Below are 12,248 nucleotides of genomic sequence, written 5' to 3' on the forward strand. Positions count from 1 at the left end.
AAGCCGTATATTATTATCTCAATAAATAGCTAACCTTATTCAGTATAGTTTAAGACCATGTTCATTTGTTTGATTCTTTAACTTTTATCCCAGTTAATTGGTACTAGAATAGGACTAGAGCAACTTTTAAACAAAGTTATTACTATTAGAATAAGGGCGATTTAAATCTTTTACTGTGACCAAGCTTTATTTCTTAATTCACTTCTTTCTCTCCCTCTTATTAATTTTAATGTTCTAAAAATAGAGGCTTTATTCGCCCCCCCCTCCTCCATAAATCAATCACCCTTTTACCCCCTCATAAATATGTTAGCTCTACTAATCTACTCTAATATTTTATATCCTAAATAATTTTACCTCAACCCATAAAAATTTTACCCTTCTAACCTCCTTTAAATCATAATTATTTAAAAATAAATGAAAATTACCAAAAAAATAATAGCAAAAATCAGACTAAATTTAAAGATGACATGGACCATGTTATGTTTAATGGTATATAAATATATAGATGTACATCATTGGGCATATTTGCCCGAATTTTTATAGTCTAATAGTTTTAAATTTAAATAATATTGTTATATAAAAAAAAATTAATTAATAATATGTTTTGAAATAATCGAATAAAAGGGTAATATTTTTTAATTATTCGTAATAAAATAATTCCCACATTCCATATGATCAAATTATTATACACGAGGTGTATATATAAACATATCATATGTGGTCATTTCTTGCTAAGGGACCCTCAAAAGAATTATCAAAATATGATATAGGAGAGATAAAATTGATACCTAATGAATACTCATTTTGGACAATTCACAAAGGAAAGAACAAAGTATTATAAAGTTGATAATATGACATATATTTTTTTGCAGGCAACTGGTGATGAAGTATCAATATTTGCTTTTGAGTTCAAAAGTCACAATGAAAATGAAGTAATAATGTTAAGACCTGCTGCATATTTTTAATATATACAGATAAAATTGGCTAAAAATGCCTACAAACGATTGAAAACTTTACGGCATCCTGGATTATTAACCTTCCTTGATGGCTTTGAAGTTCAAAATATATGTTAATATTTTTCCATAATATAAATAATGCAAATAAATTATTTTCAGCATTGAAAATATTTAAACCAATAAGTTTTAGATTTGTAGAGATATTTGTTTAATTTAGGTAGCAATTATCTATATCTCTAATTAATAGAAGAATTAACTGTTAAATTAGATTGATAATTTTTATTCAATGTATTTTTTTTAAAAGAGAGCCCTTAAATGTTTAATACAAAATTCTTTGATATAACACTTTTTCCAGAATGATTCCTGCATATACATAGTAACAGCTGCAATTGAACGACTATCAACCTCTTTATATGATCAGCCAAATAATCCTTCAAAATTTACCAAATCAACATTTTCATCGAGCGATTGGGGTCTTTTCAAACTGGCATCCCTGTTAAATTTCCTCAACTGTGATTGCAATATGGTACCTATTTATTTGCTCTTTATAAAGCTATTTAGAAATTATTCAGGGGAAAAAATAAGCATATGAGACATAAATTAGAGACCAGGTGTTGGCCAAAATTTTAGGCCTACACTGAATTTGAAAACAAATTTGATCTTTTTGGCATGACTCATATTTTACAATTGATTTTTTTTTGGCCTGGTCAGAATTTAAAAAATTTTGCTATATTGAATAATTTTGCAAATTGTTTTGAAGGGAAATTGAAATATGAGCATTAAATAAACATAAAACACTCCATTACATTATTTTTATACATTTTTAAATTAATTGATTGCTATCATTTAATTATTTTTTAAATCAACTGCGCCAGGATTTTTAATTATTATTTTTAAAATTTTTTTAACCAGTCTCAGATTTTTATCTTTGAATATTCTTTAATCCGGCTCAGTCCAGATTTATCAAATCATCCCATTTTTTGTCCAAATCCAGGTTAGGTTTAAAGACTGGGGTGGGCTGGGCCTGCATGTCTCTAATATAAATCATTCTCATTATGTTGTTTTAGTTTTTTAAATATTAGCATTCTTGTTGAAATTGAAATTCATTTCCATAGATTATAAAAACGAAGAATATTTAAATTATACCTTTTTAAAATTTAGGTTCACAATAATATATCCTCTCAATCAATCTACCTTGATAAAGCAAGTGAGTGGAAACTATTTGGTCTTGAATCAGCTTACAATTTAAAATCAACTGATAATAGTGGAACCATGACTGTACCCACTAAGCCCAGAGTTTTAGTTAAGTACGAGCCTCCAGAAATTTCCAGAAACCCTAACTATTACATAGAAAATTCTTCAAATCCCTCCTGGTAATAACAATAATATTTATTTTTAATGAATTAAAGTCTGTTCTGCTCATTTCGCCTGAAAAATATCAAAAATTTACTCGCCCACGCCAGCCCATTACTTAAGAATTGACTCTCCCGCCACGCCCAACCATTCAAAGTAAGGGCGGGCGGGCGAAAAATTTGCCTAATGCAGACCTCTATTCCTCGTCTTAATCTATTTATTTTGGGGATTTTAAACAGCCTGAATTTATATATATTTCTTTTCTTTCATTACTTTGATTTTATTTAAGTATCATCCCACACATGTTGTCTGGCTTATGAGACACAAACGAGATACATGTCACTGTCAGATGCTTTTACCGTAAGAAAGAAGGGAAGTGGGCAGGTTAATTTGGTTCCACTCAGTACTAATAACGTTTGTAAATATAAGCTGACATGGATTGTTCTTATTGAAAAGTAAAAGGAATGAGTTACATAGTTAACCTAGATTAAAGTAAATAATGGTTGAGAATTTAAATGGGTGAAAAAGTTTTAGAGAAATTACAAAACTGAAAGGGAGACAAACAGGAGAGAATGATCAGGAACTTAATATTCCTCTTTTTATTTAAATCTCGAAATTCAAAATAGGTCCATTGATATTTGGGGATTCGCTTGCCTAATATGGGAAGTCTTCAACGGGGAACTCAAGCAAAAATCTCAGCTGAGCGACACATCAAAAGTATTATATTGAAAACATTATTTTTTTTGTTCAATCCAATATTTTATCCCAAAAAATATTACGCAAGCAAGACTTCGTTTTAGTAGATGCCCAAAACTTTCTGCCATCTATCCAGAAAAATTTACAGGCTTGCGTTATATATTGGGTTGGCGGTTTTTTTTATAAATCTGGCTGTTTAAAAACACTGGCTTTAATCAGATGCATAGAGAAAAAATAAAGGGTCTAGAAGGAAAGAAAGGAAAGAGTAAATTTGCTTAGCCCCAAGTGGCAACTACTTATAATTACTATTATACGGAAATCACAATATTTATCAGGAAACTTGGGATTTATCCTATATATATTTTATATATCTATTTATTGATATCGCGATTTAAACATGTTTAAGATACCCAAAGACTTGGTACCCCTTTACTGCGAAATGATGAATAGCAACCCCAAATCGCGGTTATCCCCTGCCCAATTTCTCGAAAAAAGTCGTTCCGGAAAAACCGGTTACCTAAACACCCCTTGCTTATCGGCCATGATATTTTTGGACGAAATTCAAGTGACTCATTTTTTTTTAATTTTTGAGAAAAGTTTTATTAATTATATAAGTAAGTAAATAGCAGATAACGATTTATAAAAAAGAAACGGAAAGAGATATATATATTATTGATATTGATACATTTGTATTATTACAGGGTGGAGGGCAACCACCATCATTAATGGCTTGATTATAATAAATTTTGTAAAGAGCAGCGGTTGAGCCAAGGCTTGTATGCATGTAATAACTTGCTTACTTTTTTTTAATGTATAAATTCATTTTATTCGAAAAAGATGAAAGATTCGAACGATAAAAAGAAATTTTTTTCCACCACATTGCCCCCACTGTTGGATTCGTTTAGCCCCGATATATGTAAACACAAGATTTTGCCACAGATAGTTCAAGCTTTCGAGTATTGCGAAGCCGGAACGGCTATTCTGCCCTCCCTGATCAAGGTATAAAAGCGGAAATAGGAATCGGAGAAAAATGTAAAAATAGAATGGCGAAGATAGAAAGGGGGAGGGAAGGGAATTAGAGGAATTTTGATGAAGTAATGTTAATATATCCTAAGATGCTCATTTATTCTTTCTACCTACTATTTGAAAACAAGTTGGGCAATACCATTTCCGCTGACGCCGCCGCCTACGACAAGCTCGTAAAACCTAGCCTGATCAAGCTATTCGCCAGCACCGATAGACACACTAGGATGGCCTTGCTAAAACGCTTACCCGAGTTTCAAGATAAGTTGAACGCTCAAACTGTTAATGATCATGTGTTCTCTCCGGTTATAACCGGATTTTTTGATACTAACCCCTTGGTCAAGGAGGCCACTATCAAAGTAAGAGTTCAATTTACGTTTAATATTCTTGTTTTTAAGTAAAACGACCATATATTCTATCGATTTTAACTATGGTCCCAAAACTTTCCGAAACTAGAATATTTGATGGAAATGGGAAAGCGATCTAAAAAAAATATCTGGAATAAATTCCCTAGATTTTTCGGAAAACAGCTGATTCTAGAACCAATTATAACAGAATGAGAACGGAACACTTTTAATTTTAAAGGAATTGAAGTGGAGCCGGGAAAAGGACTACTTGATCCTTGATATAAACTTATGAAATGGGTACATAATAAATGTGGGGCATGTTGATTCAAAATCTTACTTATTTTAATAAAAGTGGTATAAAAACTTAAAAATACATTTTTTTTTAAAAAAAAAACTTATATTATCCAAAATACATCTGTCACCTTTTCAGGCTATGATATACCTGGCTCCCAAACTGAATTATAACAATTTAAACGTGGAACTGATCAAACATTTCGCTAGGCTTCAAGGCACCGACCCCCAAGGGGGTATAAGGACCAATACCACAGTTTGCATGGGCAAGATAGCTCCCTATTTCGATCCCAAGGTATTGTTACTTCATATCACAATTAATAATTCCAGGCATAAATTACAATTTAAAAATAAAAAAAATACCTCTAAAAATGCTGTATACACATATATTTTAGATTAGACAGAAAATTTTAATTTCGGCCTTCACACGCCCTTTCAAGGACGAATTCGTAGCTTGCAGGCAAGCCGGTCTTCAGGCTCTTTTAGCCACTGCTCAGTTCTATACGGTGGAGGATATAGGGAAAAAAATTTTGCCATCCATATGCCCGCTCATGCTAGATGCCGATAAGGGTGTCCGGGATTTAGTAATATCTTAGAGGATTTTGTAGTATTCCCAAAACGGTAGTAAGGAATAAAAAGATTTTTTAAAAAATGGGTTAAGAAAGGAAGGAGAAAATTGAACTGATGACTGGCATTCTCCTATTAAATATTTATTCTCATTATACTAACACATCACTCCCCACCCCCCCCCCCAACAGGCATTTGAAGTTCTAGAAGATTTTTTACGCAAATTAAAGGACGTCTCGGAGAATCCTGATAAACTAGCCGAAATAAGTATAATTGATTGAAGTCTTTAAGATAATTTTTTTTTTTTAAAAAATCCATATATTTCTTTCTTCAGCCTTTATATATTTTTTTTATCATTAAATCCCTTTTTTCTTCTCTTCTATATATAATATATATATATATATATGCTTTAAGAATCAAATATAAAAAAGATTTATCGACTATCTTCATAAGCGATCATCTTTACTATTCATTTTTTTGGCTGAGACTGTAGAAAAAAAATGTTTCATAACCAAATCATTTACATTTGATAACCTTTAAAATATTTGACTTACTCTTCCAAAAAGGATTTCGTCGTAGAATCGTCTTAGGGAATTTATAAAAAAATCCTTCTTATTAGAAATTTTTTCCATTATTTTACTTTTTACTAAAAAAAAAAATTTTTTTATAGATAATCTTGCCATGAGTACCAAATTTCCTGTCGATATCGATTCTGATCCCATTTCCGCTCCCCAGAGTGCTTACAAGATTGGCCAAGCCAGCAAAGTTGCCCTCACCTGGGTCTCCACCCTCCTGACCTCTAAGTTATATGGGAACGCCCAAAGCAACGGTTCAGGAACTTGCGATGATAAAAGCGACAAAATGACTAATAGGTATAATATATTATTATATAAAAGTTAAGGGGATTTTAAAATTCTGAAAATGAAATCTCTAGATATATTCCTTTCCTCGTGGAGATATGAGTTAAAGATGGCAAGGCATGATTTTAGCTCAATATATTCCTTTTTTCAGTTATTTAAAGCGAAAATATTTTGACTTACGTGTAGTCGCTAATTTTCCAGATTGAACCAAAAACCTGATTTTTTGAAGAATTTAGTTTTCTACTCCTTAACTCAAATAAGTGAAATTCGATTTAATAAATTTTTTGAGTCAATTCAAGGTAATTACGTCTTGAATTTACTTTAATATATATAATATACGACCTTTTATCATCTACTTCTTCTTCATGTTAGTGCGTCAGAATCGAATTTAAATAAACCGAGTGGACAAATTAAGAATGGCGTGATAGATAACGCGAGCATGAAGGAAGAAAAAAATCGAGGAAAAAAAGATTACACGGAAGATTTCGAGATTGAAACGACCGGAGAAGGGGACATGCTGGAGATGGAGGACGACGAAGCCTGGGAGGGATTGGAGGTTCATTTTATTAATAAGTCGCTGGTGTTTTACCTTACCCCTGTCTATGATTAGCCAGGCTAAAAATAAATATTAGTTTTTTTAGCTTGTATTTGATATAAAAAAAAACTATTATAAGAAAATATAATATCAACCAGAGACCTGCAGAGGTAACATTTGCCTGTCCCGGCCCGGATTTTAAAAATTCCGACCCTACCCGGATTTTAAAAATTCCGACCCTACCCGGATTTTAAAAATTCCGACCCTACCCGGATTTTAAAAATTCCGACCCTACCCGGATTTTAAAAATTCCGACCCTACCCGGATTTTAAAAATTCCGACCCTACCCGGATTTTAAAAATTCCGACTCTACCCGGATTTTAAAAATTCCGACCCTACCCGGATTTTATATTTTTAGGCCGGTCCGGATTATTAAAAATTTCTCAGCCCAGTCTGAATTTTTTTTAAAAATATATCATGTTTATTTATAATTTTTTTATAGTTAAATAATGACTTAAATATTTGATTTCAAAATATATTGCCTGGCCAAAGTATTTCTTTAAGCTCGGCCCGGGTATATTTAAAAATAGGCCAGGGGCAACTTAGTGCCAGGCCTGCATGTATCTGATAACAATCTTATCCATAATTGTTTAATTTTTTTTTTTTAAGGGGTATAAAAAAAAATAAATTATTTGGAAACGTATTTGATTTTTTTTTTTACCCGTTGGAAAGAAAAAAAAATATAATTCGGGCTTTAAAAAAGTATTATTCTAAGAGGTAAAATGAGATTTTTTTTGCTTAATGATCATTTATCTCTGCGATAAGAAAAATTAGGATAAAGCTAATTGTAGCCATTTATTATATTGGGTTTTCATTTTTGCCCTTTTTTTACAATTAAAAACATCGGGCCAAAATCTAAAGTATTTTGGGCCTGACCCCGAAAATGAATAAATGAATTTTTGAAAATTGGGCCTTGCTCGAACCTAAAAAATTTAATTTGCAGGGCTCTACTAAGGTAAATAAATATATATTTACAGTAAAAAAAAACAAAAAAGATATCTAATCTTGTTTTTAAGTTGCCTTTTTTTACAAAAAAAATTATATAAATGTTATTTAACCAGGATTTGAATCTGAATGCCCGTACAGAACTTTTCTTCTCTTCCTTCACCAACAAAGAAGGTCGCCAGATAGATTTCAACGAAAGCGAATCCTGGTCAACTTCTTCCGCCACCAATGACAACCGTGATATCAACCAAAAAAATCCTCGCAAAAGTATCGCTCAATCCCAAAAACATGGGCTGGATAAAACGTTGGACAGTATCTTGAAAGAAGAAGGATTGGGTAGAGACGATCAGGTTTTATTTTTTTTTTAAATATTTAAAATATCTTTTATAATTAGGGTCTTTCATCTTCCCAGACATGATTTTGTATATACGTGTTCTTTGAACATGGGGGATTCATTGGATTGCCGGAGTTTTCAATGTAATTGATGTAGGAAGAACTTGTTGTATCAAACAGAGTTTGGAGATAAATTATCTAATTATTAGCCCACTAAATATTGGTCTCAAAGTCAATTTTTTTTAGGTTAAAAAGCTTGGTCACTAAGTCTTATCGTGGGATGACAATTAAGTGCGCTAACTGCTCTACTAAAATAGGTTGTGATATCGATTTTTTTTTAAAAAAAAAAGATATTTCCCTTCATGTTTTTTGGATTCTATCCTTTACAAATAGTTCAAAAAATGAAATGACGTTTCTGTTTTTTGGATTCAATTCGGTTTTCCGAGAATTGAGGTTTCCGGTAGTAAACGTTGTTAAAAAATAAGTAAATTTGTTTTACCTTTGTTAGCTTCGGGTGTACTCATCTTCTATAGAGAGAAGGGTTCGGGTTTTTAGATGTGTCCCAGTTCAGGTTCCAAACTTCCTGTATTTAAGATCATACCTCTTCGGTATTCGTTAATTACTAATCATTTTATTTTATATATTAATTTAACCCCCCCCCCCTTTCCTCTCCATATTTTAGACATCCTTACTACGTCACAACAAAAATCGCAATATATCCGCGCCGCTGACCGACGGGTCCGATCATTATAACCCCAAAACCTCGAAATTTGATAATGCTCCCAAAAACGTTGCCACCCGTAAAAACCAATTAGTCAAAGATGACCCATGGTCCAGTTGGGCTTTTGATTGACCGAACTGATTGAATTATTTTTAACAATTTAATATTCTTTTTATATGAGGTCATGCATATTACGCGGTTTCTAAAAAGAATATAATATTTATACAATTTTTAAATATAATTTTTTTTAAAAAAAAAATATTTATAATACATTTTCTTATACAATAACCTTTTTTTTTAAAGAAACGTTTCTTAACAAATCATACGATTATGTTACGACTAATAAATATCTTATATTTTAAACATTTCCGAACTTTTACAAAACAATAGAATAGAAAGAAGGAAAGGAAAGGAAGATAGAAAGAAAGAAAAACATTAAAATTTCAATGTATAATTATAAGTTATTGTTATAAATAGCGGCTCTACGGCTATATGAAAAGATATTTCTAAAAAATAAAGGGAATTAAGGATAGATACTCAGAAATTAGGAGGACACATCTCTGTAGAGATCCTTTAGCAGAGGTTAAGCCTCTCACTGGGATCCATTGTGCTTAAGATTACATTTTGCTTTTGCAAAACATTTTATTAATTGATGAGCCTTCTTCCCGAAAATTACCAAGCGTTGGTGATAACCAAGAGTAAGGCAAGGATACACGAACACCTTTACGACTATAGTCTAGAAAATAATAAACGTTTGGTTTGTAAAATAAATGTCAAATCGGTTTGGTTTGAACTTTTATAAACTAGCTTGAACCTTTTTGCGTGCAATCTTATTTAAATTATGCAAGAGAAATTAAAATTAATTTAAACTTAATTTATATAAGTTAAACCGCACCTTTTTTTAAAGGAAATACTAAAGTTTATTTTATTATCCTACCTTATACATGTATACCTATTTGATAAATTTAGATTTACAACTTTAAAAGAAATAAATAGTATTTATTAACTTAATAATATATACCTAAGAAAAATGCAATTAAAACATTTTTAAGATTTCTTTTATCAATTTAGGTCGCAGCTCTAAATCCGCATATACGTGATAAAAACGTTTCGCCTTCTTGTTGTGGATACAACAGATTCAAATCCATCAAACTGGATATTTAGAATGAGGGGGGGGGAATGAGGAGCCATCCACACATTTGTGGACAAGCCGCACGTAACATGTACGCACAATAATGACATGATAAAGTTTCAAAAATGGCGAAAAATTGCTCATAGTAAGATTTAAGTAAATAGAAAACTAAGAAAAAAAAAGGCAATTTCCATAGAGCTTGTAGATAAAATATCCAAGCAGAATAAAAAAAAAAACTTAGTTTACTTTTTTGAATGATGTTGAGATACTATTTTTGAAGAGAAAAAAAAAGAGCAAGCACGATTTTAAATAATAAGAGCCGTCAAAGTAGATACAAGAGAAAAGCCAGCCAGCCAATTTCCATAGTTGTAGATAAATCCAAGAGGAATGAAGATAATAGTTTTTTTTTAAATATTTTGAATGATACTGATTACAAAATACTAATAAAGATATCTGACAAATTTCGAATGATAAAGAATTGGATAAACAAAAAAAAATGGGCTCTAGTGATATTCATAATATTTTTCCAAAAATATTACTGTTTTATAGATTATTAATTTATAATAATTATTCCCTACCTCTTATCGCACACATATTCTAATTTACATTAATATCGATTTCGAATTCTCCTTGCGTTGTATTATCTACCATTTTAAAATTATTATTCACAAAACTCGCAGCAATGTGAGCAGTTCCAATATTAATAAAGGGTCAATCAAAGATGGCTCTAAAATATATCTCTTTATTTCCCTCTTGGATACTTTTATAACTATAACGAAAGAATGCTTCTTGATTAATCCACAGCCCTTACAAATCTGTTAATATTATTGCCGCATAATCCTTTTCTAATCTATTTCTAATATTGATAGAGAAAAAAAAATTAAATATTTGGCTTATTTTAATTGTGAGGATGTGGATTTTAAAGTATACTATGAGGCCTTATCAGCTGAATGCAAACTATGGTATAAAAAGGTGAAATATGGCCGATAATGTCAAATACTTCTCATAATTTCAAATCACATTTTAGACTATTTTCCCAAATAATATTTTGGTAATCTCTACCCATTAGATATTCCACTAATGAAAGAACATTTTTCTTCTTTAACAACAATAAAAAAATATACCTGAGAAGTAGCATTGCTAAATGACTCGATTAGGCCCGATTTTAAAAGGATTAAATCAATATTTTGATCAGAAAAATAGCCGCCTCGAAACTTCGCAATAGAAGTTCAAATCTTTGTGCCCTCTATGGGCAAAATCTTCAAGCTTGGGTAGTATTTTTCTGGATAAAAAAAAATAGGCTTAAATCGAGTTACGAACACCTTAATAGTATAACACCCTTTTTAAAATTTGAAATGCCAAAAAAAAAGAGTCATTATTAACCATTTATTTAATTCGATTTTTAAGATAATAATTAGTAATCACTTTGTTAATCAAATCTAAGAATAAATAAAATCCCGCATATTTAATAAATCACAATTTTAAAAGAACACCTATAATAATATAATATAATCCCAAATTTGTGATACAATAATAAAATTTGAAAATAATAATTAATAATCTAAATTGATTCAATTTGTAAATTTATTTCTAAGTTTTCCTGACTTCTTTTATCTGGTGTTTAGTTCTCTGATAATAAATAAAATAAGTAACTATAAATATGAGAGTTTATGTTTAAAAAAAAACAGACAAGAGAGTTGCTAATGAGCTATTTTCTCTATTATATATATCAACCCAAACCCAATACTCGCCCAAGAGATCAGTTTCAGGAAGATATTAGACCCGGCGGAGAAAAAAAATTAAGAAGCCGGTAGCTTCTGAGATATAATTGCGAGATTTCTTTAGTATTATTTTTCGCCAGCGCCGATATTTTTGTGAAACCGATATTATGGTGTAGGGTAATGGGGTAAAAATTAATTAGGCTTAGACAAAAATCGAATAAAACTAAAAATTAAACATGTCCAAGGAGTTCGACACTAAACATCAGTTAGCGTTGCACAACACTAAGTTTAGCCCTTATTAAAGTTATTTAAAGTTTGTGTTTCGTAATTGATAACAAAATAAAATGGTTCTTTTAATTTGGATTAAAACCGTTGCTAAAAACCTTAAGTCAGAATTTATTGTTGGAATACTTGAGGCAGGCATAAAACTAATATATTCCTTTTATGTCGTTGCCTATCAGACGCGTTGATATGCTATAGTAGTATCTTTGACAAGAGAATTTTATGCCGATATAAGATTAAGTAAGAAAACGGATAATAAGAGAAAAAAAAATTGTGTATGCTGGGATAGTGAGTGAGCATGAAGAATTTAGGAAAGAGATTGATTGTATTTATTATAATTAATTCAAGGGCGTCAATATCACTAGCAAGGTGTTTTGGATGTTAAAGCACTACTCCTTTCAAAATTCAAAATGCACGTGATATTAA

The 12,248-nt window shown here is 30.9% G+C and overlaps 1 protein-coding gene across 1 annotated transcript; it reads left to right on the top strand.

The window, feature by feature from the left end:
• Nucleotides 1–680: 680 nt before the first annotated feature.
• Nucleotides 681–8,985, top strand: LOC135930045 (N-terminal kinase-like protein). Its single transcript, XM_065466825.1, has 16 exons — nucleotides 681–832; nucleotides 873–932; nucleotides 975–1,055; nucleotides 1,312–1,482; nucleotides 2,118–2,329; nucleotides 2,936–3,026; nucleotides 3,412–3,570; nucleotides 3,843–4,004; nucleotides 4,160–4,387; nucleotides 4,806–4,961; nucleotides 5,062–5,250; nucleotides 5,425–5,500; nucleotides 5,904–6,105; nucleotides 6,466–6,649; nucleotides 7,750–7,983; nucleotides 8,649–8,985. Exons 1-16 carry the CDS (start codon nucleotides 716–718, stop codon nucleotides 8,817–8,819), a joined length of 2,493 nt encoding a protein of 830 aa, XP_065322897.1. The 5' UTR covers nucleotides 681–715; the 3' UTR covers nucleotides 8,820–8,985.
• The last annotated feature ends 3,263 nt before the right edge of the window (nucleotides 8,986–12,248 follow it).

The sequence above is a fragment of the Gordionus sp. m RMFG-2023 genome, chromosome 5, assembly GCF_954871325.1.
Source record: "Gordionus sp. m RMFG-2023 chromosome 5, tfGorSpeb1-WG-v2, whole genome shotgun sequence".
NCBI classification, from domain to species: domain Eukaryota; kingdom Metazoa; phylum Nematomorpha; class Gordioida; order Chordodea; family Parachordodidae; genus Gordionus; species Gordionus sp. m RMFG-2023.

Coding starts and splice junctions, on each gene's coding strand:
- LOC135930045 (XM_065466825.1), top strand. CDS start 716: ATGTGGTCATTTCTTGCTAAGGGACCCTCAAAAGAATTATCAAAATAT. Junction 4,388..4,805: donor TCAAGGAGGCCACTATCAAA/GTAAGAGTTCAA, acceptor TCACCTTTTCAG/GCTATGATATACCTGGCTCC. Junction 5,251..5,424: donor ATAAGGGTGTCCGGGATTTA/GTAATATCTTAG, acceptor CCCCCCCAACAG/GCATTTGAAGTTCTAGAAGA.